We start from the raw sequence: 27,604 nt of genomic DNA on the forward strand, positions 1-27,604 counted from the left end.
TGCTTTCCTAGGACATAGCAGAGAGCTGGATTGGAAGTGGAGCAGCCAGGTCTCAAACCGGCACCTGATGGGATGCTGGCACGGCAGGTGGCGGCTTTACCCACTCCGCCATAGCACTGGCCCCACATTTGTATTTATTTCTATACTTAGCCGTATGTACTGAGAACCATGAGTTCACAACTATACCTCCCAAACCAACTCAACACCACAGGGTTCATCCTAGCTTTCCCTTCCACGTTTGTATAGCCCTTCGCCTACAGCAGAAACAAATCAGGCTACATTTTATTGGTAGATGAAAATCAGGTGAAGAAGTTCATGGATTCTAAACAGAGACAGAAGAATTAGAAGAACAGGAAATAAATAGGAACTTCTCCCTGATTTTGCTCTGTGAAAATTTCTCTCAAACCTGTGTCTCTACAATCTCATTTATAATAAAAGAGTACAGATGTTGGAAATGGTATAAAATATGGCTTTGTTTCTAGACATTTTAGGGGAAATCTACCAATGATAGAATTATTATGTAGAATTATGTATCCTTTTCCTTAATAGTGGGTAGTTAAAAGTGAATGTTTAACTTCAATAGTCATCATCTTTTTTGAAAGATTTATTTACTTGAAGGAAACAGAGAGAGACAGACAGACAGACACACACACACAGAGCAATCGTCCATCTATTGGTTCACTCCTCAAATGCCTGCAACCAGGCTACAGCCAGGAGACTAGAACTCCATCTGGCTTTCCCACATCGGTGGCAGGGACCAAGAATTTGGGCCATCATCCACTGCTTTCCCAGGTTCATTAACAGGAGCTAGGTCAGAAGTGGAGCAGCTGGGACCCAAATTGGCACTCATATGGGATGCTGGCATCACATGTGGCGGCTTAACCTGCTGTGCCCCAATGCCGACCTCAGTAGTTATCATCTTCAATAAGCCTAGAAGCATGCCCTCTTAAGTAGTTACTTTCTGACTTGTGGCCAGTGAAAACTTCAGAAATACTCCTGTTCATCAAGAATCAATGTTTCTTTTAATTAAAGGAGCTTAGGAGAAACAAAAGCCACTTTTCCCATTGCAGTGTTTGCACTTGTTCTTTGTTGGACAATACCAGGTTTCCATTAGCTTTGTGTAATTCAAGAGTCCAATAACCATTGTCAAATGCTGAAGATGTTACCGCATAAGTCTGATTTAGAACAGCTATTTGGATCTCAATTATTAATGAAATTAGCATCCTGAATGTCAGCGAGAGCACTGCCTTAGGTAAAGGCTGTAAAGGAAATCATATTAGGGTGGAACTTCCTCTCCTTAGGGGCTCCTCTTAGATTACATTATTCACTTAGCTGTCTCCCGCCAGGGAGATGGAACCGTTGGCCATAGTTGATCCTGGGACAGAACCAAGTGGGGAAGTTAAGCAGTTTCATGACGGCATCATTTCCAAAACATTCCTGTAGTGCTGATACTGCCTTTGGTCTTACTGAGTGTTTACAAAATAGCCCTAGGAAGGACTTGGCAAAAGAGGAGGGCGGAGTGGAGAGGAACCAGGACAGAAGAACTGAGCAGCACTCATTCCGGCAGTGAGTTTGCATTTCTCCCCTGTGGGGACATTCCTGGGGATGTGGGCTGCGGAGATGGCTGCTCTGTGGCCCTGCATCCTGGTGGCTGCCTCAGGTGAGTCCTGTTCGTGAGTGTCTTGGGCACTAGGTGAGCATTAACACTTAGAAGCTAACAACAATATCTATACCTGGTGCTACATAACTCTTCGTGCGTGTTTGTTTTTGTTTGTCATCTGTAAAATGCCGGTCCTATAAAGTTACATGACAATCACTGATTTGTTTCTGACTTTGTTCCTACAATTACCATTACACCCACATAAGCTGTCATGGTGGGACTTCGTTTACATAGCTGAAAATATGCTCTGAAATGTTATTGGTTGGTTGATGAATCTCTGCCTCTCAGAAATCAAGCTCTCCACAACTATTTACATTGAGGCTTGGGGGCATTCTGTTTCAGATTTGCTTTTATGTATGGGTAATGTGTTTTTATTATCCCCAGATAGTCTTGGCTTCATTATAAGCTGTTAGCAGCCCAGAGAAAGAATCCCTTAGATTTATCTTGGTGACATATGCTTGTGAATCATTTTGTTATCAGAAGCTTTACATCCATCCTCATAATATCTGTGTATATAGAGGATGGGTATATTCTAAAGACAGGTATATCTCATAAAATTATGAGTATATCTCATCAACTTGCAAGGTTTGAATTTATAGCTTCTCTTAAAAATACTTTAGAAATGAATTTTTTTTAATTTCTAGAATTGTTCTTCCATTGTGCCAGTATCAATTCTATTGAACTGAACCATTTTCTTCAGGATACAATTGAGTCTTTTAAAATACACAAAAATCAAGAATATATTCTGGCATTTTCCAACATTCCACTTTCTGTGGTTCTCCTAGTGCCCTGGAAGTGGAATGAGTCAATTATAGAAATGAGTAAGGAATTTGGTGGCCAAGAAGCTGGAAATGATTTTTTTTATTGGATAGAGAAGAAAAATAGCCAATCATCATTAAGGTATAAAAATCCTGGATGTTGAATTTAACGGATAAAAGCCATCTTAATTATAAAATTAAAACCAGGAAATTTTACTAAATACCAAATGGATTTCTTAGAATAAAATAATTATGAACATTAACGTAAAATGAAATAGAAAAGTGAAGGTAAGAAGAAATTTTAATGTCATTCTAATGTTTTATATTATGCTTGGTTTTTGTTCTAAATGTAGCAGAAAGATGTTTTTAATAGTGTCTAATAAGCATCACTTTTACTACAAATCTTAGGACATTTGCTGCTGAATGTCTACCCTTTGGAATTTTGCTGGGTAAATATCAAGGTGCTTGTGTAACTATAAGAGCACTGAGCCAGTCACGGCTGCTCCCTGGAGGCAGTGTGCTGGGACAGGAGGCCTGGAAGAGGAGAATGTTCTAGCTTCTGCTTTATATTCACCAACCCTGTGACCCTGGGCAAGTCAAACGATCTCTTAAACACTCAGTGTCCCTGTAAGTTAATTTTATTTTGAATATTCATGACTATCGAGTAAGATAGCATCGTGAAACTGTAGGGTGTAACTTAAGTTATTGTTAGCCTTTCTATTAACACTCACAGAGAGAGAAAAGAAAACTGGCTGTTGCTGTGGAGTAACGCATACCATGTAGCACATCAGTTTTCCTTTTGAGCGGTTGCTCACTGCTGTTTCCAATATTCTTGGGGACAGCTGGGTGGGGCTTTGAATCCAGACCAGCTGTGTTTCAATTCCAGCCCCTTTACCTGCAAGCTGTTTAACACCGGATAGGGCTCACTTCACTGAACCTATCATCCTTAGCTGCAGTAACAGTGCATGTCCCATAAGGCTGTGCAGCACCTAGCTCATAAGGTTTTTGTGAGCATTAAATAGGATCATTCAAATAAAGGGTTATTACCTGATGCCTGACATGCAGTAAATATTCAGTTAGTACTAGAGATATAATAGTACTACACAGCTAACACTGTTTCCTGGGAGCCTCTCATATATTGTTATGACTTTATCATCCTCAAGATACAGAATAACTAAAGAAGGAACAGCTCTTTTCATCAAAGTGCCCCACATATTTTAAGATAGATAAATGTGAAAGAGCAATTCGTTCAAACAGGGAAAACAAAAGAATAATTCTATTGTACTCTTATCTTCTGCTTTTTTTTTTTTATCTCTTTTCACCTACAAGTGCTTCATAGCTCTGTCCCTAACACATTCCATTGCCCAGAAATCTTACAAGTGAATTATTTGAAGCTGATTATTAGCATTCAAGGAGGCCGTGTTGGCCAGGAATCTCTTCTGGGTCTGTTGATAGCTTCCATCAGTGTCTGTTGAAACATCACTGAACTGTGAGTCATTTAGTGCTTGTGTGAATGTCACATTAGCTTTCAAGGGGCATAATTTACTGTTAATTAATGGTCACTTAAATCCTTAATCTCTCTCCTATAATTGATCTCTCTCCTCAGGCCAATTTGTATTCATAGTAGAAATGTAATTTATTATTTCTTCCCATCTTAAACAAAGAGCTCTCTTTCCCCTTTTTGTTTATTTAAGCACACTTGCAGTTGCTTATTATTTTTCTCTTTTCATTGCTCGTTTCTCTTTGGTCCCTAGTCCCAGCTTCCAGAACTTTCTCTGTCTTTTTAACCTGAAGACTTTGGAACTTTCTAGAAAACATGTTTTTATCCACAGGGCACTTAGGGACTGTTTCCTAGAAAATATTGCAGGGGAATTTGTCTTTCTGACAGAGGGTGTAGGGATACACACTCCTGTGTGAGACTTATGTATCCTCTGTCTCAGGCACTTTCCTGTACTGAAACACACACATTTCAGCATTTTCCCAACTGAGACTTGACTTGGGGGCTTCCGAGCAAGTTGAAAGTGAAGCTCCCCACAGCGAAGTTTGCAGAAAGAGCACTGAGCCAGCTATGCTTTGTGCTTCTGGCTTCCCGTCCCTGGGGTATGCCAGTGAGTCCTCAGGTAGAGATTTGCAGCACACTTTTTGACGATGATTCTTCACAAAAACCCTAAAAATTATGCCCATTGCAAGCCATCTATCTTAGTCCTAAACACTTGAATAGCAGACACCGTGGTAGGCATCTCCTTGGGTGAGTATTTAGGGAGTTAAAATCCTCTTGAGGTGCCCAGTTCCAATGGTAATGAAAGCGCATATTCCACTGCTCACGGTGATCTGGAATTGCATGTCCAGCGTTGTTGTTAGCATTTTGGTCACACTGACATTGATAAATCATAGAAATTGCTGCCTGTGGCAGCCAGTGACACGACATCATTCATAAAGAAATGGGCATAAACAGGATTGTCACACAGGGAGACGCGATCTCATTTACAGTTTCCTTCTGGATCCCTCACACTTTCAGCAGCTCATCAAAAAACCCATCAAAGTCACTGAGAGCCCAGGCGATTTCACACACAGGACACTGCAGAGAGATTTCGCTCACGCACCATGTCAGGAGGTGTGGAATTTGCTTCAGTCCAATGACTTAGTGCAGCTTTGAATCCCCTAAGGGATGGCGAAGCGTGTGAACAAAATATCTTTCTGCAATTCGGAGAAAGCCCTCACAAATTTGTCACTTCCAATTGTGGGTGCTCATTTCTCTTGCTTCCTTTCCCTGGCCTCACGTCCCTCAGCGCCAATCACTGTTCCCCTCTAAATCAAGATTCTTGGGTCAGAGGAAATGGTTGTTCCTTAGAACCAGAGTGAATTGGCCCAAAACCAAGATCTCATTTTCTGACAAGTACGTTTTATTTAAAGACGGAAGGAGTGAGAAAAGAGATTTTCGAGGAGAGAAGTATGAATTGGAATTCATTAATACCATTATATAGGTATCTTTACTGTTCTTTGGGTTCACAGGTTTCTGTTTCTGTTTGGATAGTCTATTTAATTGTTGAATTACAAATGGAAAATCAGAAGTAAAAAACCAAGGTGAGGGTTTAGTTCTGGCTAAATGTACAGGTGAGTTTCTTTTCTATACCAGGAGGGGGTGATACAGGAATAAAGAAAGGATTTTGTGTCCAAGATGCATTCGTGCTATCAAATGGAATTGTGGGTGCCATTTGCATCCTTGGGCTTGATTTATCTTTATAATGAGGTTTCTTTATTGGGCACTTAGGCCATCAGCTTACTGTAAGTAAGTGTCTGGCAGGGGCAGGTGTTGTGGCATAGCAGGTTAAGCTGCCACCTGGATTGCATGCATTCCGTATCAGAGGGCTGGCTCAGCTCCCTGCTACTCTTTATTTCCAATCTAGCTTCTTGCTAATGTGCCCGGAAGTCAACAGACGATGGTCCAAGTACTTGGATTCCTGCCACCCATGTGGGAGACCTGGATGGAGTTCTGAGCTCCTGGCTTTGGCCTGGTCCAACTCCAGCTACTGTGGGCATTTGGCGAGTAAGCCAGTAGATGAAAAATTCTCTCTCTCTCTCTTTCTCTCTCTCCCCCACCCCTCTCTTCTGCCTCCTCTCCCTCTTTCTCTCCTTCTTACTCTGTCACTCTACTTCTCAGATAAATAAATAAATAAATTTTCTTTTAAAAAGTTTCTGGCAAAGATCCTACTAGTTACTGAATTTATGCAGACTGGGGTGAGCAGAAATCTATATATTCTACTCAAGAACCACCAAGTCCTGAACATTCTAAAGTCCCCTAAAGGTGCCCGGTGCCTCTTATTTTTGCCTCCACAGTGATAGTTTTCTTTTCCAGGAATTCTTGCCATAGACACTCCTCATCCCAGGAATTCTACTCTGTATCATCTCACCAAGCAGCTCTTAGAGAAATATCACAAGGAAGTGAGGCCAGTTCATGACTGGACCAAGGCCACCACCATCTATCTGGACCTGTTTGTCCATGCCATATTGGATGTGGTAAGGACCATCTTGCCCTTTCTTATTCTGGGTAGCCTCCTTTAAAACTACTTGCAGTTCATGAAGGAGCATGAGAGAGGTTATATTTTTGAACTTGTAGGAGAGTTGTTCTCTATTCATTTTAGCCATTCGTACTTATTAGGCAAATCATGCTTTCCAGCCTCCCAACTGACATCATAAGGGGCAAATAGTCAGAAAATGAATTTTGTGGAATTAAAAGGTTTTAAAGAATTGTTGTCAGGGCTGGTGCTATGTCGTAGAAGGTAAAACCACCACCTGGAATAGTGTGGAATATACAGATCAATCTAAGGAGAGAATTGCCACCTTAACAAAATTGTTTTACAATACTTGAACATGACATACCTCTTATTGCATTTAGGTTACAGCTGTATTTTCTGGTTTTCTGTGTGGAGGTTTTACATATTTATCATTAAGTTTATCCTGAAGCATTTTATGCCATGATAAATACTATTTAAAGTTCTCTATTTTCTAGTGATTTGCTTTTAGTATATAGAAATATGATTGGTTTTGTATGCTGCCTTTGTATCCTGTGACCTTGCCAAATTTGCTTTTCAATTACAGTAGCTTTTTAATAATATTTTTCTATCGGGGCTGGCACTGTGGAGTAGCAGGTAAAGCTGCCACCTGCAGTGCCGGCATCCCACATGGGCCCCTGCACATTCTTAGGAGACCTGGAAGAAGCTCCTGGCTTCAGACTGGTGCAGCTCCAGTTGTTGCAGTCAATTGGGGAGTGAACCAGTAGATGGAAGACCTTTATCTCTCTTTCTCTCTGCCTCTCCTTTCTCTGTGTTGTCCTGACTTTCAAATAAACAAACAAATCTTAATTAAAAAATTTCTATATATACAAGTATGCCATCTGAAAATATTTTTACTTCTTCCTTTGTGATCTGTGTGCTCTCTATTACTTTTCTTGTCTTATTGCATTGCCTAAACTATTACAATTTTGCACAGAAAGGGTAAGAACAGACAACCTTGCTTGTTTCTATCCTTAAGAAAAATCTTTCATGAGTAAGTCCAATATTAGTTACAGATTTTTCATAGATTTTCCTTATTAGGTTGAGGAATTTCCTTCCTTTTCCTTGTATGCTGAAGATTTTTTTAAAAGTATGAGTGCATATTGGATTAGATCAAATGTTTTTTCTACATCTATATGTCATTTTTATTCAATTTATTCAGTAACTATATTGATTGATTTTTTCAAATGTTAAAATACTTCTGTATACCTGAGACAAACCACATTTGGTTTTTAAAATATTTTATTTATTTATTTGAAAGGCAGGATAATGGAGAGGGAGGGACAGAGTGAGGAAGGGGGGCATAGGGAGAGCTTCCCTCATCTGGCTCACTTCTTCAAATGCTCAGGATAGGCAGGACTGGGCCAGGCTGAAGCCAGGAGCTGGCGACTCCTTCCAGGTATCCCACAGGAGTGGCAGAAAACCAAGTATTTGAAGCATCATCTCCTGCCTCCAGGAACATTAACAGGAAGCTGGCTCAGAAATAGAGGCGGAACTCACTCCTAGGCATTCTGATATGGTTTGCAGGTATCTCAAGTAGTGACTTAACCTGCTATGCAACAGCGTTGTCCACTTGATATATATATTTATATATATTATATTTATGTATATATTTCATATGTATATGAAATAAGATTTATTTATTTTATTTGAAAGAGTTACACAGAAAGAAAGGAGAGGCAGAGAGAGAGACAAAGAGAGAGAGAGAGAGAGGTCTTCCATTTTCTGGTTCACTCCCCAACTGGCTGCAACAGCGAGAGCTGCAACTCCTCTGGGTCTCCCACATCGGTGCAGGGGCTCAAGGACTTGGGCCATCCTCTACTGCTTTCCCAGGTCACAGCAGAGAACTGGATCAGGAGTGGAGCAGCTTGGACTCAAACCAGCACCCATATGGGATGCTGGCACTGCAGGCAACAGTTGTTTTTTTTTTTTTTTTTTTTTTTTTTGACAGGCAGAGTGGACAGTGAGAGAGAGAGACAGAGAGAGAAAGGTCTTCCTTTGCCGCTGGTTCACCCTCCAATGGCCGCCGCTGCAGCCGGCGCACCGCGCTGATCCTGGCAGGAGCCAGGAGCCAGGTGCTTTTCCTGGTCTCCCATGGGGTGCAGGGCCCAAGCACCTGGGCCATCCTCCACTGCACTCCCTGGCCATAGCAGAGAGCTGGCCTGGAAGAGGGGCAACCGGGACAGAATCCGGCGCCCCAACCGGGACTAGAACCCGGTTTGCCGGCGCCGCAAGGTGGAGGATTAGCCTATTGAGCCACGGCGCCGGCTGCAGGCAACAGTTTTACCCACTATGCCACAGCGCCGCCTCCCCTCCACTTGATATATTTTTAAAATATATTTATTTTCATTTATTTAAAAAGCAGAGAGAGACAGACAGACAGACAGACACAGAGAGAGATTTTCTGAACTCTGGTTCATTCTCCAGATATCCATCACTGTCAGGGCTGGACCAAGTTGAAGCCAGGACCCTATGTTTAATTTTAGAGGAGATTGTTGGGGCCGGTGTTGTGGTGCAACAGGTTAAAGCCCCAGCCTGCAGCGCCAGCACGCAATATGGGCACCAGTTTGAGTCCCACTGCTCTGCTTCTGATCCAACTCTCTGCTATGGCCTGGGAAAGCTGCAAAAGATGGCCCAAGTCCTTGGGCCCCTGCACCCCCATGGGAGACTCAGAAGAAACTCCTGGCTCCTGGCTTCAGGTTGGTCCAGCTCTAGCCATTAGCCATTTGAGGAGTGAACCAGCAGATAGAAGACCTCTCTTTCTTTCTGCCTCTGCCTCTCTGTAACGCTGCCTTTCAAATAATAAATAAATAAATCTTTAAAAAATTGTCAAGCTTTTAACAAAATATCTGTAACATTTTGTATATTATTCACAATGTATGAGAGTTCTATTTCCTCCACATAGCCCCTTGCACTTGATACTGTCAGTCTTTATCATTTTAACCATTCTTGTCGGTTTGAAGGAGTGTCTTTATTGTTTTATTTCCCTAAAGATTAGTGCTGCTGAACATTTTTTTTCTTGTGCTTATTTGACAGTTGTACATTTTCCTTGGTAAGACATCTGCTCAAATCTTTACCCATCTTTAGTGTATTAGATTGTTTATTACTTTATTATTAAGTTACAAGATCCCTTTATGTATTTGGAGCTTATTTCTGGTCTCTATCTTATTCAAGTAATATATATGTTCCCTTATACCAATACAACACTGTCTCAATTACGGTAGCAAAACCAACTTGAAATCAGATCATGGGAGTCTCCCGATTTCCTTTTTCAAAACTGTTTTGACTTTTCCAGTCTTTTGCATTTCCATATAAATGAGTTAGAATAAACTCATCAATTTCTACACACACACACACACACACACAAATCCTTCCAGAATTTCAATTGGGATTGCACTGAATCTATAGATCCATTAGAGGAGAAATGACACCTTAAGTATATTGAGTTGTCAAATCCATGACTGTCATCTCTCCACATATTTAGTTAATTTCTCTTATTAATGTTTTATACTTTTTGTGTTTTACCCATGTCTTCTTAAATTTATTCCTAAGTAAATGGTATATTAAATTTTAATCTAGTTGTTTGTTTCTAGTCTACAAAAATACAATTGATTTAAATATGTTGTCTTTTTATTCTGTGACACTGATACCTCTTTTTAGTTTTAGAGGCTTTTTGGGGTATATTTGTTCATATTTTCTATGCAAAAAATAATGTTGCTCATGAGAAAAGACCACTTCATTTTTTTTCTTCCAATCTTTATACCTTTGTTTCTTTTATTGCCTTATTGCACTAGCTAGGACCCCAATATGATGTTGATTAGAAGAATATAGAAATCAATTCAATAAATGGTTGACAGCATTGCTAAAGTATTTTACATTGTATTCCAACTTTTGTCCAGTTTTCTGTTGATTTCATAAAGATGTTGCCCCTCTCTATGAAATCCTAAATTATCATTGTTTGTTTTTTCTTTGATTATGTCAATTTTTCTTCATGTGTTTTGAAGCTCTGTTATGACGCTTTTAAGATTTTATATCTTCTTGACGAGCCTCTCCTTTCCTCATTATGAAATGCCCTTCTTCATCTCTGATAGTATAGGGAGTCTTTTAAAAGTTTATGGGAAAATCCAGCTCTCTGCTGTGGCCTGGGAGTGCAGTGTAGGATGGCCCAAGTGTTTGGGCCCCTGCACCCACATGGGAGACCCAGAGGAAAATCCTGGCTTCTGGCTTCAGATTGGCCCAGCTCTGGCCGTTGCAGCCATTTGGGGAGTGAACCAGTGGACGAAAGACCTTTCTCTCTGTCTCTACCTCTCACTGTCTGTAACTCTACCTCTCAAATAAATAACATCTTCAAAAATTTTTTTTAAGTTTATGGAGAAACGGAATTAGAAAGCAAGGCAAGTTTCTGAGAATTTTTTGAAGCCCTCTGATATTCCATTTCTTAAAGTCCTTCTTATGCCTTCTTTTTTCAAGATATATCTTTGGGCCGGCACCGCGGCTCAATAGGCTAATCCTCCACCTAGTGGCGCCAGCACATTGGTTTCTAGTCCCAGTCGGGGTACCAGGTTCTGTCCTGGTTGCCCCCCTTCCAGTCCAGCTCTCTGCTATGGCCTGGGAGTGCAGTGGAGGATGGCCCAAGTGCTTGGGCCCTGCACCCTGTGGGAGACCAGGAGAAGCACCTGGCTCCTGCCATCGGATCAGCGCGGTGAAGATATATCTTTGCCAAACCTTTTTTTTTAACTATTTATTTAAAAGGCAGAGTTACAAAGAGGGAGAGAGAGAGAGAGAGAGAGAGAGAGAGAGAGAGAAGACATCCTCTGTCTGCTGGTTCACTCCCCAAATGTCTTCAACAGCCCAGGCTGGGACAGGCTAAAGCTAGGAGCCTGGAACTCCATCCTGGTTTCCCACATGGGAGGTAGGGGCCCAATATCTGCTGCTTTCCTAGGTGCATTAGCAGGGAACTGGATGGGAAGTGGAGCAGCTGGGACTCAAACCACTGGGACGCTGGGAAGTCACAGGAACCGGCTTAACATTCTGTGTCACAATGCCCCTTTTATTTTCAACTTATTAGTGCCATTTGTATTCAAAGTCATTTCTTGTAGACAGCATGTATTTAGGTCTTACTTTTTTTCCAAGTTTTAATTTTGAAAAAATTATAAATGTATAGGAAGTTGCAAAGAATTACACTGGGAGGTCCACCGCTTGCTCCCTTCACCCAGCCTCCCTCAGTGTTCATACCTCGCACAAAAATAGTACAATGTCAGTACGAGGAAAGTGACATTGACGCAATCCACCAAGCTTATTTAGATTTCTCCAGTTTACACTGTGTGTGTGTGTGTGTGTGTGGTTCTGTGCCATTTTATCACATGTGCAGCTTTGTGTAGCCACCACCACAGTCTAGCTACACAGCTGCCCCATCAACACAGGGTTTCCTGGTGCTAATCCATTACACAGACATGTTCTTGCCTCTGGGAATCCCTAAGTCTTGCTAACCACCAAGCTCTTCAGGATCTTTATATTATTTCAAGAATATTATATACATAGAATAATAACATATATAACCTTTAAGATTGGCTTCTTTAATTTAAAATAATTCCCTGAAGATTCATCTGTGTTGTGCATGCCAACATTTTCTGTTTACTCATTTTTATTACCTAGTAGTATTCCATGTTTTGTTTTGTTTTTTTAACAAATTTGACATTTTCATTGATGTGCTTTGTCAAAGTTGCCAAAACAATCTTGTTATTTTTTTAGCTGTTTTTTCTTCTGTTCCTTATAGCCTGCCTTATTTTAGGCAATTAAATTTTAAATAACTGCTTAAAATAATAGAATATTTAAAATATTTGATTTTAGTTCCTCTACTGGATTTTTAGCTATCCATATTAGTATTGTTTTTTGGAACTTGCCTAAGAAATTTTCATATCATCATTAACTTATGATAACTAACATTATGACAATTCACATAAAATATACATAATTACATAGTAAGATTGCATCTACCTGCCCTGCATTCTTTATGCTCCTTTTAATCTTCAGTTTAACATTTCATAAACAATATGTCCATCAATATAGGTTTATTATTTTAATTTACTTATCATTAAGTTTAAATAACTTAAAGATTCCTCTTAAATATATTTAAATGGGCCAGCGCGCGGCTCACTTGGCTAATCCTCCACCTGCTGTGCCTGCACCCCGGGTTCTAGTCCCGGTTGGGGTGCTGGTTCTGTCCCGGTTGCTCCTCTTCCAGGCCAGCTCTCTGCTGTGGCCCGGGGGTGCAGTGGAGGATGGCTCAAGTGCTTGGGCCCTGCACCCGCATGGGAGACCAGGAGAGGCACCTGGCTCCTGGCTTCAGATCAGCACAGTGCGCCAGCTGTAGCGGCCATTTGGGGGCTGAACCAACCGAAAAAGTAAGACCTTTCTCTGTCTCTCTCTCTCTGTCTAACTCTGCCTGTCAAATATATATATATATATAAATTATGTGATTTTCATTGTTAATATCTTATAACTATGCAGTGAATAATGGAATTTCTGATTTTTTACTGAGAATTAGGCAGTGAAATTGATGAAAAATAAAATAGAAACTTGGAGTATTGGGTTTAAAATTTTACCCTCATTTGAGTTGCTTTAGTGTTATTTTCCTTCAACTTAGAGACGTCTCTATCTAGTTGTTTGTCACTCCCCCTCTTCGTGGAGGAACGACACAGGACCTGCGCTGTTCTTTCATCTGCTCGGCCCTCCCCGGGTTTGCTGCTGGTTCTTCCCGGGTTGGCTACTATCCCTTCCACCTCCGTGGAAGGGCAGTTCCCCCTGGCCACATTCCCCACTTCCGCAGGGGAGCGGCACACCGCCGGCCGGCTCTCTCGGGGGCTGCACGGGTGTTCCTTCAGCTAGATGTTCCCCATAGATGTTCCTCATGCATGCCGTCTCTCTCCTCCTTTATAGTCCTCCTCCGCCAATCCCAACTCGGCTGCCCACACGCCGAGTACGCTGCTCTCCTCCAATCAGGAGCAAGTCCTACAGTTTATTAGTTGAACTGGAGGCAGCTGTGCGGAAGCTGTTTACTTCTCTCCCAGCGCCATATTGTGGGAGAGCAGATGCATAGAATAAGTCCTAATTCGAGTAACTTAGTCTAGTCCGGATTGCTCCCCACAGATCCCCCTTTCTTTTTATTTTTGGCGTTGATGCGCGCCTGTCTTCGGTGTCCCGCGGCACACACTCTGCTCCACTTGCTAGAGTTGCCACAGGCTCTTACAAGTCCTATCAATCAGGAAAACCGAATCCGGGTCCTCTCTTCGCCATGTTGTGAGGAGGTTTTTAGGCGCTGATGCGTGCCTGTGTTCGGTGCCCTGCAGCGCATGCTCTGCTCTGCCTGCAGGGGACTTACAAGCTCTATCAGGCAAACCGAATCCAAGCCTTCTCATTGCCTTATTGTGGGGGAGACTTATTAGTGTTGGTTCGTGCCTATCTTCGGTGACCTGCAGCTCATACTCTGGTCGAGCTGCTTGCTGGCGCTTACCGCCTTAAATCAGGCAGACCGAATCCAAGCCTTCTAATTGCGGTATTGTGGGGAAGCTTTACTGATGTTAATTCGTGCCTGTCTTCGGTGACCTGCGGCGCATAAGCTGCTAGCTGCCCGCAGGTGCTCATCGCCTCACTTGATTAGGCAGACCGAATCCAAGCTCTCACATTGCAGTGTTGTAGGGAGGCCTTTTTATTTCTCTATTTCTCTATCTCCGGGCATTCCTATTTCTCCCATTTTACTTCTATCTTCCAGCATTCCTATTTTTCTCACTTTACTTCTAAGCTTCTGTTTCTCTTATCCCTGCGGCTTTCCGGCACCTCGCCCCGCCGGCGGGTTCCCGGCTCTGCGCCGCTTCAGCCCGCGCGCCTCTCTCATCTGCGCAGCTTCCCGGCTTTGCGCGGCTCGGCTTCGCGCGCTCCGCGGTCTCCACGCTTAACCCTTTCGCGTCTGAACCACGGCCTACGCCAGCCCCGTTCCCTATCTATTCACGCCCCGTGCTCTCTCTGCACGCGGCGGCTTCCGCGAGTAACACAGCGTAGCTTACGTGTCCACCACTAGCATTCAATCTAAGTTCCCCGGGCTAGCCTGGCGAATTCAACCCAGCGTACGTCTCCGCCCCACGATTTGGCTTCCCGTCCTTTGCTCCCCGGGCTAATCAGACGGATCCCAATCTGGCTTACGTCTCAGCTTCTGGTTTCAACTTTTCGCCCCCTATTCCCGGGCTAACTTGAGAATCCCAAAGTGGCTTTCGTGTCCGCCTCAGCCTGCCCCCCGCGGCTTCAATTTCCCTAACATTTTTCTCTACCCGGTATGTTTCCCCAAGCTCTCCTCCAACGACATTCCTCCCTCATTTCTCCTGGCCTCTCCCCACAGTCCGCGTCCGAGTCTGTTTGTTCTAGCTTTCACTTTCACTTTCGACCTTAGAGATTTCTCCCAGCTTCCCCCCGTAGTCCGTATCCGAGTCTATGCCTAGGCTTTCAATAGCTTCTTCCGGCACCTCTTTCGTCCGGCTTTTCCCTAGGCTGTTTGCTAGTCTCTCTCTCCGATATTTTCCCAATTCTTCCCGTTTCTTCCCGTTTCTTCCCTCCTAAGTTTGCTATCCGTCCTAGGTTTCCTATCCGAGTCACGGCACCATTATGTCGCTCCCCGTCTTCGTGGAGGAGCAACACTAAGCCCTGCCTAGGCTTCATATCCGAGTCACGGCACCATTATGTCGCTCCCCCTCTTCGTGGAGGAACGACACAGGACCCTGCGCTGTTCTTTCATCTGCTCGGCCCTCCCCGGGTTTGCTGCTGGTTCTTCCCGGGTTGGCTACTATCCCTTCCACCTCCGTGGAAGGGCAGTTCCCCCTGGCCACATTCCCCACTTCCGCAGGGGAGCGGCACACCGCCGGCCGGCTCTCTCGGGGGCTGCACGGGTGTTCCTTCAGCTAGATGTTCCCCATAGATGTTCCTCATGCATGCCGTCTCTCTCCTCCTTTATAGTCCTCCTCCGCCAATCCCAACTCGGCTGCCCACACGCCGAGTACGCTGCTCTCCTCCAATCAGGAGCAAGTCCTACAGTTTATTAGTTGAACTGGAGGCAGCTGTGCGGAAGCTGTTTACTTCTCTCCCAGCGCCATATTGTGGGAGAGCAGATGCATAGAATAAGTCCTAATTCGAGTAACTTAGTCTAGTCCGGATTGCTCCCCACAGTTGTTTAACATAAATATTCAATTTGTATTCCCACAAACCCCCCTTAATGTCAAAATGCATTTTTGCCAGCTTTGTTCTTTGTTTATGTTAGTGTGAATATGAATCTTCACCACCCTCAAACAAAAGTCTAGTCTTATACAGCTCTAGTAGAAAACTCTAAGTCTCTCTCTCTCTTTTTTTTTTTTAAGATTTTATTTATTTATTTGACAGGTAGAGTTACAGAGAGAATAAAAGAGAGAGACAGAGAGAAAGATCTTCCCTCCAATGGTTCACTCCCCAAGTGGCCACAGTGGCTGGAGATGCACTGATCTGAAGCCAGGAACCAAGTGCTTCCTCCCAGTCTCTCCTGAGGGTGCGAGGGCCCAAACACTTGGGCCATCCTCCACTGCTTTCCCAGGCCACAGCAGAGAACTGGACTGGAAGAGGAGCAACCGGGACTAGAACTGGTGCCCATATGGGATGCTGGCGCCACAGGCGGAGGATTAACCTAGTGTGCCACAGTGCCGGCCCCTTAAGTCTCTTTTCTAAGTGGATATTGAACTAGAATTTTACAGACGTAATTTCTGAGGACTGTTTCTTCTTTTTTTCCAATAGTATATCTTTTTTCTTAAAAGATTTATTTTATTTATTTGAAAGAGTTACAGAGAGAGGTCGAGCCAGAGAGAGAGGTCTTCCATTCTGCTGGTTCACTCCCCAAGTGACCACAATGGCCAGAGCTGCGCTGATCTGAAGCTTGGAGCCAGGAGCTTCTTCCAGGTCTCCCATATGGGTGCAGGGGCCCAAGGACTTGGGACATCTTCTACTGCTTTCCCAGGCCATAGCAGAGAGCTGGAGCAGAAGTGGGGCAGCTGGGACTTGAACCAGTGCCCATATGGGATGCTGGTGCTGCAGACTGGAGCTTTAACCTGCTGCGCCACAGCACTGGCCCCGAGGGCTGTTTCTTAACTTGATTAAAAGAGTTATTATTCCTTGCCATGCAGTTGTCAATAGGTTATTCTGACTGTACTGCGCCAGGCATTTTCCAAGGGTGAAAACATGATTTGAAAAAAGACACATGCTATGAGCCATGTCACGTGACCACCCCACCCCCTCCCACTCTGCCAGTGGCAGAGGTATCATCAGCCTTGAGTGAGCAATTGGGTCTCTGCTCCTCCTTCTACTTTCTGACTTCATATTGATTAAGACAAAATAGAATTGCTCAGCCGTTCCTTTAGAGGCTGATTTGGAGATAAATATAGAAAAGGAGTAAGGTATTTCAATCAAAGTATATCAAGTATATCAAATTGAAAAATTTTAAATCTAACTCCTTCTTCCTACCCTGGTAAAAGAAAGTGAAATTACATTCCTGATGGGAAGAATACCATTATTTTCTCAAAGATGTGTTTTCCCCCACTGTTGTAGAATAAACTCATCTGCTACTAGACCACGTTAGATGTGTATTATTGGATGTGGCTAGTTTCCGTTTGGAAATCTGGAGAATTCTTCTATTCTCTCCCTCTCTTTTGACTTACCTTAACGTCTGCATGTACTCCGTGCTACAAGGAACTTTCGCCCCTTGTTGTTTTCTGCCTGTATGCTGTTCATTCTGTTTCCTCCTCTTCATTCCCCATCTGTAAAATATTCTAGTCCTTTAAATCTCAGCTCCTAAAAGACGTCTGCTTCATTTCCCCAAGCCGACAATAATGTCTCCTTCCTCTAAATCCACTTAAGTCTGTTTTTCTTATTGTACATATTTATTTGTTAAGCTGTCATGTACCCCAATTTATTATAAGCTATTCATATTCCTCTCAAGTATATACACGGGGACCGGCGCTGTGGTGTAGCGGGTAAAGCCGCCGCCTGCAGTGCCAGCATCCCATATGGGCGCCAGTTTGAGTCACAGCAGCTACACTTCCAATCCAGCTCTCTGCTATGGCCTGGAAAAGCAGCAGAAGATGGCCCAAGTCCTTGGGCCCCTGCACCCGCATGGAAGACCCAGAGGAAGCTCCTGGCTCCTGGCTTTGGATCAATGCAGCTCCAGCCATTGTGGCCAATTAGGGAGTGAACCAGTGGATAGAAGACCTTTCTGCCTCTCCTTCTCTCTGTGTGTAACTCTGACTTTCAAATAAATAAATAAATTTTTTTAAAAAAAGTATATACATAGCACTGTATATTTTACTCTGAGGACACTGGATCAATGCTTGTCAAATGAATGAAGGAATGAATTAAAAAATAGAAGTACCAACTCTAGACTTGTCTTTTTTCAAAAAAAAATTGCATTTATTTGTTTATAAGACAGAGTTACATAGAAAGAGAAAGAGATCTTTGGTCCATTTGGTTCACTACCCAAATGGCCACAAGGGTCAGCACTGAGCCAGGACAAATCCAGGAGCCAGGAGCTTCTTCTGGGTCTCCCACATGAGTAGTAGGGGCTCAAGTACTTCGACCATCTTCTGTTTCTTTTTCCAGGCCATTAGCAGGGAGCTGGTTGAAACTGGAGCAGCCAGGACTGGAGCAGCCGGGGCTCGAACTGGTGCCCATATGGGATGCTGGTGTGGCAGGCTGCAGCTTTATCCGCTACGGCACAGTGCTAGCCCCTAGGCTTGTCTTGATAAACGATTAGGACTTTGAGTCTCTGAGCATGTTTTGCAATGTCTCAATTACCTCTAGGAAGGCTGAACCTAAAGTGAGTTCCAGGGCCGGGGACGGTTTGGAAGTGCAGATTCTGCACTGACAAAGGACCCGCCCTCTGTGAATGGATGACTTGTTGGGTGCATCTGCCTGCAGCTGCACTGCCGGCAACTTGTGTTTGGAATGAAGAGCTTTCAGCCCAGCTCTCATCACTGCAACCTCGCTGATACTGTTTTGCCTCCTGTTTTATTGATATAAAAGACTACAGTCTTGTCTGAGAATTTCTGGGTATTATGAGTACCTTAGGGAAATCTGATTATAGAGATAATCTACTCAACACTGAAGAGTTTCAATTTGGTTCTATTGAGTTTCGTCAATTCCGAATCCCAGATACCTTTGTATTCCAGTCCATTGACTAGAGCCTCCCAGCCAGACGTTGAGGCATCTGTTTCTATAGTCTCCGGAACTGGGAAAGATAAATAAGAATGTGGGGGAATTATCTGTATATTTGCTAACCACCAATTTAGATCTAAATAGACTCCCTCTGTTAGGAAGACTAATGAATTCCGATTCTCTGAAATATCCTTTGCTTTTAACAAGCAAGATGGAAGGTATCTAAAGAAAAAGAGAGAAAGAGAACGAGCTACACAGAGGGAAACGCTGTGAATAATGCCACCAGAGAACCAATTATATACACCAGCTGGCATTGAGGAACTTGTTTCCTTTGACAAAAAAAAAAAAAAAAAAAAAAAAAAGATTTTCGTTTTAGCCTCAAACTACTTTTTACATTGTGTTCCGTAGGGCTGAATGACAAATCTTCCAAGCCACCTCCATCACATGTCAGAAAAAAAATTCTTAACATTATTGTTACATTTAGTGTGACAAAGCAATGGGCAAAAAGGGGAAAGAGGACCTACAGCATGGACTTGGCAGTTGATAAGATAAAAAGACAGTGAAAATGAAACACTGAAACGGAGACGCTGGGCCCAGCCTTGGGACTCAGTGAGATGCATCCACAACTTGGCGTGGCAGCGGTGAGGAACCCACTGAAGACATTTGCTAGATGCACACGTTCATTTCTCCGGAAAGGCATAGCTAACTGCTCTGTTTCCCAGTAACACAAACTGCATTTTGGACTTGTTTTTTAAGTCTGTTTATGGAAACCCTTCCTGATGATAACTAACCCTAGAACTGAGCTTTTTGTGCTTTCGTGGATGAGACTTGCTACATTTCAGGATCTTTCAGCTGGTAGAATTTGCAAAGAAGTGGTGTCACCTAATCCTGAATTCTCAATAGAGGTCTTTTTTCAACTACCAAGACCCCCGCTGAGCCAATCTTGGCTGGGAGTCCCCTCTGGTCCTCCTACAAGCTACTCCTTTGGGAAATACTTGTGAATTCAATCTTTTCGCTTTGTACATCACTTTAAAAGCTTCCTTTCCCAAGTATCTATTTAAAGTCCATAAAAATCTGTAGAACAAGTTCATTCAGCCCAGTCTCTGTTGTGCCACCGCAGTGGGTTACTCTGTAGCGGTTCACAATCCCCTCTTCTTTCTCAGGGTACCGGAGAAATGCTTATTTGGTAGCAATTTGCTTTATTGATTGTAAAAGGGAAACTTTAATCTAAAAAGTGTATTGTTTCTCCTTCGAATGCTGTCACCCTGTGCGAATGCCTGTGTATGCCTATCTAGTCTGTGTGCTGTACACTTTTAGCTACACCAGCCTCAGGCTCTAGAAGCCCTCCCACTCCTGCCCAGCCTGAATTTTTTTTTTTAATTTTTTAAAAAAGACCGATTGGGGCCGGCACTGTGGCATGGTAGGCTAAGCCTCCATCTGCAGCGCTGACATCCCATATGGGAGCCAGTTTGAGTCCCACATACTACTCTTTTGATCCAGCTCTGTGCTAATGGCCTGAGAGAGCAGTGGAAGATGGCCCAGGTGCTTGGGCCCCTACACCTGGATGGGAGACCCAGAGGAAGCTCCTGGCTCCTGGCTTTGGATCGGCTCAGCTCTGGCAGTTGTGGGCATTTAGGGAGTGAACCAGCAAATGAAGACCTTTCTCTCTGTCTCTCCTCTCTGTCTGTAACTCTGCCTCTCAAATAAATAAAATCTCTTTTTCTTAAAAAAAGACCAATATACTTATTTTTGAAAGGCAGAGTCACAGAGAGTGAGAGACAGAGGCAGAGATCTTCTGTCCACTGCACTGCATTCCAAATAGCTGCAGTGGGCCTGGCTGGGTTAGGCCAAAGCCAGGAGTCTGGAGCTTGACCTGGGTCTCCCACATGGATGGCAGGGGTACAAGCACTTGGGCCATCTTCTGCTGCTTTCCCAGGTGCATTAACAGGGAGCTGGATCGTAAGTAAAGCAGCCAGGACTCAAACCAGTGTTCTGATATGGGACCCCAGAACTGCAGGCAGTGTCTTAACTGTACCACAACACTAACCTCTCAACCTGAGTTCTTCAGAGTGGTAATCTTGACCATGTACGCAAAGAATATGTATTTTTAATGTGGCTGGATACATGACTGGGCAATTAATTTAATGTGTCCCGTCCTGGGGAGGAAAACAGAATGGCTATTTGCCTTCATGCCATCAACTCCCCAAACACTATGATTTACTGAAATTTGGTGCTGTACTAAATATTACAGAAATACCCAAGTTATATAAGTGACTTTTTAAAAAAAAGATTTATTTATTTTATTTGAAAGGCAGAGTTACAGACAAGCAGAGGCAGAGAGAGAGAGGTCTTCCATCCACTGGTTCACTCCTCAAAAGGCCACAATGGCTGGAGCTGGGTTGATCCAAAGCCAGGAGCTTCTTCCAGATCTCTCATGTTGGATTCAGGAGCCCAAGGACTTGGGCCATCTTCCACTACTTTTCCAGGCCATAGCAGAGAGCTGGATCAGAAGTGGAACAGCCAGGACTCAAACCGGTGTCCATATGGGATGCCGGCACTGCAGGCAGCAGCTTTACTCGCTACACCACAGCGGCGGCTTTACCTGCTATGCCACAGCACCGGCCCCTCTAAGTGGCTCTTCACCTTTGAGCCTAAATCAGCAGAGGAAATGCTTTACACATTTCATTTCTTCATCTTGGATCTTTCTATTGTCTTCTAAGAATGTAGTTTTTAACCATAGGTTATGTACAGAAAACAGTGGGGAACCTGAGTTCAGGGAGAACTCCTTAACCGTTTATACCAGCTTTCCTGTGTATAACTTGCCCAGAAGGTCTTTGAAAATGGTTTCTCTCTTCTTTCCTAATCTATGTATTTTTAAATAACAAAAGTTTTTAAGTTTCAATTTAATCACATAATGTACCCCTTTAAAAAATACAATCCAGTGGTTTTTTAGGACATTTCTAGAGTTGGGCAACTACCTCCACCACAGTCCCAAGACATTTCCATCACTTTAAAAAGAAACTGCATATGTGTACCCCCTGGCAGTCACACCCCACACTCCACCCCACACAGTTTTAGCCAAAACTAAGCTATTTTATGAGTCTATACATTTGCCAGTTCTAGACATTTCATCTAAATGGAACTACATCGTAAGTGACCTCTTATGACTGACTTCTTTCACTTGGTATAATGTCTCCAAGGTTCATACATGTTGTAGCATGTATCAGTATTTCATTACTTTTTATTGCTGAATAATATTCTATGACACAGATATATATATATATATATATATTATTTATTCATTCATCTGTTGATGGGCAATTGACTTTAAAAAAAATTTTCTAAGATTTTATTTATTTATCTGAAAGAGCTACACAGAGAGAGAAGTAAGGCAGAGAGAGAGAGAGAGAGGTCTTCTGTCTGCTGGTTCACTCCCCAGTTGGCCTCAACTGGCTCCAATCTGAAGTCAGGAGCCAGGAGCCTCTTCTGGGTCTCCCACATTGGTGCAAGGGCCCAAGGACTTGGGCCATCTTCCACTGCTTTCCCAGACCATAGCAGAAAGCTGGATCAGAAGTGGAGCAGCCAGAACTCAAACCAGCGCCCATATGGGATGCCAGCACTGCAAGCAGCGGCCCTACCCACTATACCACAGCACCAGCCCCAATTGACTTGTTTCTGTCTTTTTTACTACCACAAATAATGCTATTATGTATATTCCTATGCAAGATTTTTGGTGTGAATTTATGTTTTCAATTTTCTTAGTTATTACTTAAGGGTAGAATTTCTGGATTCTGTGGTCACTCTATGTTTCACTTTCAAGAAACTGCTGACAGCTTTCCAAAGTAACTGTGCCTTGTAATAGTTCTACCAGTAATGGGTGAGGACTACACTTTCTCCACATCCTTGCCAACATTTGTTATTTTCTTTTTTATTTTAGCCATCCTAGTGACGATGAAATGAGATCTCACCATGGTTTTGACTTGCATTTCCCTGGTGATTAATGATGCTAGGCATCTTTTCTGTGCTTATTAGCCATCTGTATACCTCCTTAGGAGAAATATCTATTCAAATCCTTTGCCCATTTTAAAAATTATTATCCTTACTTGTGGTAGAATACCCATGTACAAAACTGATCATATTAACCAATTTTAATGTCCAGTTCAGTAGCATTAAGCACATTCACATTATTGTGCAACCATCACCATTATCCATTCTCCAGAACTCCTTTCATCTTGCAGAACTGAAATTCTGCACCCATGGAACAAATAACTCCTCACTTCCCCCTCTCCCAGCCTCTGGAAAGCACTATTCTATCTACTGCCTCTATGGATTTCACAACTATAGGTATTTCAGATAAGTGGAATCATATAGTATTTGTCCTTTTGTGACTGGCTTATTTCACTTAACACAATGCCCTCAAGGCTCATCCATGCAGCATGTGTGAGAATTTCCTTCCTTTCTAAGACTGACTAATATTCCAGTCTGTATCTGTATCATATGTTGTTTGTTAATCTGTTGATAGATTGTTGCTTCCACCCCCTGGCTATTGTGAATAGTACTGATACAAACATGAGTGTACAAATATCTGTCCAAGTTCCCTCTTTTGAGGTATATACTCAGAAGTGGAATTTTTTGGATCATATGGTAGTTCTATTTTTTGGTTTTTATACTGTTTTCCACAGCAACTACACCATTTTGCATTCCCACCAACAGTGCCCAAGGGTTACAATTTCTCCACATCCTCGCCAACATTTGTTATTTTCCATCTTTTTTGTTATTTGTACGAGCTATCCTAATGAGTGTGAGGTGGTACCTTGCTGTAGCTTTGATTTGCTTTCCCTACTGAAAAGTGATTGCATTGGTCAGTTTGGGCTAACATAACACATACTACAAACTGGATGGCTTAACCCACAGATTTATTCCTCTTAGTTCTGGTGGATGGGAAGTACAAAGGCAAGGATCTAGCTGATTCAGCTCTTGTTAAGGGCTTCTTCCTGGCTTGCAGAAGGTTGCCTCCTCCCTGTGGAGAGAGAGATTTCTTTCTCTTCCTCTCCTGTAGGGCCACCAATCCTATCAGATTAGGACTCTCTGTTTATGACCTCATTTAACCTTACTTACTTCCTAAAACCCTTATCTCCAAGTATGCACACATTGGGTTTTAATATACAAGTTTATTTATTTATTTATTCGTTTTGGTGGTGGGGACACAATTTGGCTCATAGCAGTGATACCTGGCATCTTTTCATATGCTTATTGGTCATTTGTATATTTATCTACTTCAGTGAGATGTCTATTCAAGTCCCCTGTGTTTTTCTCATTAGAGATACTTGTTTTTTGTGGTTGAGTTAAAGGCATTCTTTATATATTCTGGATACAAGCCTTATCGAATATATGCTTTGCAAATATTTTCTCCCATTTATTTCCTGATTATCTTCCCTAAAGAACAAAAGTGGTTTTTTCATTTTGTTTTGTTTTTTAAATTGTTGTTTGAGAGTGAGAGAGCAAGCTCCCATCTGCTGGTTCAATCCCTAAATGACTGTGTAACAGCTGGATTTGGGCCTAGTCTGAGCCAGGTAGGAATGCCATCCAGGTGCCCATGTGAGAGATGTGAACCCAGTTACTTGAGCCGTTATTGCTGCCTCCCAGGGTCTGCACTGGTGAGAAACTAGAGTCAGAGCCAGGGCCAGGATTTGAACTCAGGCACCTTGAAGCATGATAAAGCCATTTTAACCTTTAGGTTAAATACCCTCTCGAAAGTTTTTAATTTTTATGCAATCCCATGTATTAGTCTGCTTTTCATTACTTCAACTAAAATACCTGAGAGGAGCTTCTTGGAAAAGCAAAGGTTTATTTCAGCATATAGTTTGGAGGTTGTAATTCAAGATTGGGTGCCACCAGACTATGGTGGGTGTAGAGGAACAATCAAGTGGTGAGCCAGGAAGCTAGGCAGAATCTGAACTCAAATAATCAACCTTCTTATCAGAACCATCCTCCAAGGATGTGTCCCCAGTGACCTAAAGACATACCACTAGACCCACTTCTCAGGCACCACAACTAGATCAATTCCCACCCTTAATTCATCAGCCATTAATATTAAGACAGGGGCTGGCGTTGTGGCGTAGCAGGTAAGGCCACCGCCTGCAGTGCTGGCATCCCATATGGGTGGCCTCTGCACTCACATGGGAGATCTGGAGGAAGCTCCTGGCTCTTGGCTTCAGATTGGCGTGGCTCCGTCCATTGCAGCCATTTGGGGAGTGAACTAGAAGATGGAATCTCTCTCTCTCTCTCTCTCTTTCTCCATCTATCTCTCTATAACTTCACCTTTCAAGTAAATAAATCTTTAAAAAAAATTAAGACATCGGAGTTTACATATGTTAAATGAATTCTGAGGAGACAATCCTATTCAACCCATAATATCCCTTTGATTTTTTATTTTGTTGCTTGTGCTTCTGTTGTTTTATATAAGAAATTATTGCTTAATTCAAAGTCATAATGAATTACTTCTATGTTTTCTTCTAAGAGTTTCATAGTTTGGGCCAGCGCCGTGGCTCACTAGGCTAATCCTCTGCCTTGCGACACCAGCACACCAGGTTCTAGTCCCAGTCGGGGCGCCGGATTCTGTCCCGGTTGCCCCTCTTCCAGGCCAGCTCTCTGCTGTGGCCAGGGAGTGCAGTGGAGGATGGCCCAAGTGCTTGGGCCCTGCACCCCATGGGAGACCAGGAGAAGCACCTAGCTCCTGGCTTCAGATCAGCGCGGTGCGCCGGCCGCAGCGCGCTGGCCGCGGCGGCCATTGGAGGATGAACCAACGGCAAAAGGAAGACCTTTCTCTCTGTCTCTCTCTCTCACTGTCCACTCTGCCTGTCAAAAAAAAAAAAAAAAAAAGAGTTCATAGTTTTAGAGCTTACCTTTGGGTTAATGATCCATTTTGAGCTAATGTCTGTATATGGTGTGATTCCTTTTCTTTGACTCATCAAGAACATTGTGGATCTACAAGTCCTAGAATGTTTTTTACTGGATTATATATTTAAAAAAACTGTTAGGAAAGGTTTTGTTATTTTTGGTTGCTGTTTTTGGAGATCTTTTAAAAAAATCACTGAGTCATTGCAGAAATGGAAAATTACATTTATTATATCATCTAAAATAATACCTCATTTACATTAAGCCATTTGGTTTTTTTCTACAAGCAGAGAGATCCAAATATGGTTAACTTAACAGGAATGGCTGCCAGTTGCACACAGAAAAATTATGAATAATATCTTGATAACAAATAAAAGCTTGGTCTCATCTTTTTAGCTCAGAGTCAGCTAAAATTACCAATCATTTTTTAGCTTGAATAATGGCAGAGAAACTAATTAGAATAGAAAAGAGATTAGCAAATCATTCAAGATGTCAAGTGCTGGCAAAGTGCCATTTTGTCATAAATAATATAAAGCATATAGCGACAGGTGTGCATATCAAATGGGAGCTGGGAATACCCAGGTATTGAAGAGTGATGTTTTTAGAATCAGCATTATCTTGTTAGATTTGATTTTCTTTCTCTGAATTGTCTGACTGTTGAATCGGCCTTTGATTTATTGACATTCTGAGATTTGGTGTGGATTTTCTTTTTGCTTTGCAGGATGCACAGAACCAAAAATTAAAGACAAGTGTGTGGTACCGTGAGGTAAATGATCATGTTTCCTTCCACGTATGCTGGACTCTTCATCTGGATCTGCTGTAAAATATAATTATTCTAAGGAATAGATGCTATCTTTGCAATTTTAGTTGCTTAGATGTTCAGCAGCCCTGATTTATTAGATTCTGTGTGAGATGTATGGGCATGGTTTCTGTTTGGGGCTACCAGCTTTAGGATTTAAATGGGAAGTCCTCTCGCCTAACAGAGAGAACTAAAGGGCTCACAAATTGGGTTATTAATTCAAATCTCTGTTCTTTAGTGAAACTGACCTTGCCTTATTTTGATAAATATCCTTTCTGGCCACTCCTAACAGGTTTGGGATGATGAGTTTTTATCCTGGAACTCCAGCATGTTTGATGAGATTAGCGAGATCTCCCTCCCTCGAAGTGCTATCTGGGCCCCTGATATCATCATTAATGAGTTGTAAGTGTGCTGGGTGTATTTCTCTGGGGTCTCGAGTGCTTTGAACATTCAGGCCAGTTGTGGCTTGCTTTCAGTGTTGTTAATTTTTGGCTTCTTTTTTTTAAAGATTTATTTTCTTTATTTGAAAGACAGAATGACAGAGAGAGGTAGAGACAGAGAGAGAGGACTTCCATCCGCTGGTTCACTCCCCAGATGGCCGCAACGGCCAGAGCTGTGCCGATCCGAAGCCAGGAGCCAGGAGCTTCTTGAAAAGGAACATATTGTTGGGAGTTTTCAAGAAAGATATACCATGAATTGACGTCATGTAAGAGGCAGATTTGATTATGAATGATTGAGGCTACTCATTATGTCCATGTAGGCACAGTAGCAAATGAATTAACTCACAAGGCTGGTACTGCTGAGCCTGTCTCTGTCAGGGTGAATCATCGCATGGGAAATGTGGTTCTGTCTCTGCAGTGCTAGGCTAGGCCTGGGTGTCATGGTCACTGCCATCTCATAATCAGCCCTATGTTTGGAAATGGCTAGAGTCCTGTCTGTACAACAATTCCCTTGTGTTCCATGCAGTGTGGATGTTGAACGATCTCCTGACCTTCCCTATGTTTACGTGAACTCATCTGGGACCATTAAGAACTCCAAGCCCATCCAAGTGGTCTCTGCATGCAGTCTAGAGACGTATGCCTTTCCATTTGATGTCCAGAACTGCAGCCTGACCTTCAATAGCATCCTGCACACAGGTAAACTATGAGAGATGCGGTTCACTAGTTGGAAAACGTGACTGCTGGGTTAGCCCACACAGGCCAAGTGATATTACACCATCCTC

At 42.8% G+C, this 27,604-nt stretch overlaps 1 protein-coding gene across 1 annotated transcript in view; it reads left to right on the top strand.

The window, feature by feature from the left end:
- The first annotated feature begins 1,520 nt into the window (after nucleotides 1–1,520).
- The window catches only part of HTR3B (5-hydroxytryptamine receptor 3B), a 37,223-nt gene continuing 11,139 nt past the window's right edge, over nucleotides 1,521–27,604 (top strand). The window contains exons 1-5 of the mRNA XM_002708384.6: nucleotides 1,521–1,660; nucleotides 6,275–6,435; nucleotides 26,305–26,349; nucleotides 26,675–26,784; nucleotides 27,349–27,518. Of these exons, the coding sequence (XP_002708430.3) occupies nucleotides 1,606–1,660; nucleotides 6,275–6,435; nucleotides 26,305–26,349; nucleotides 26,675–26,784; nucleotides 27,349–27,518 (541 nt within the window). The 5' untranslated portion in view covers nucleotides 1,521–1,605. The remainder of the gene's footprint in view (nucleotides 1,661–6,274; nucleotides 6,436–26,304; nucleotides 26,350–26,674; nucleotides 26,785–27,348; nucleotides 27,519–27,604) is intronic.

The sequence above is a fragment of the Oryctolagus cuniculus genome, chromosome 1, assembly GCF_051225735.1.
Source record: "Oryctolagus cuniculus isolate XC-2025 breed Fujian yellow rabbit chromosome 1, ASM5122573v1, whole genome shotgun sequence".
Classification (NCBI taxonomy): Eukaryota; Metazoa; Chordata; class Mammalia; order Lagomorpha; family Leporidae; genus Oryctolagus; species Oryctolagus cuniculus.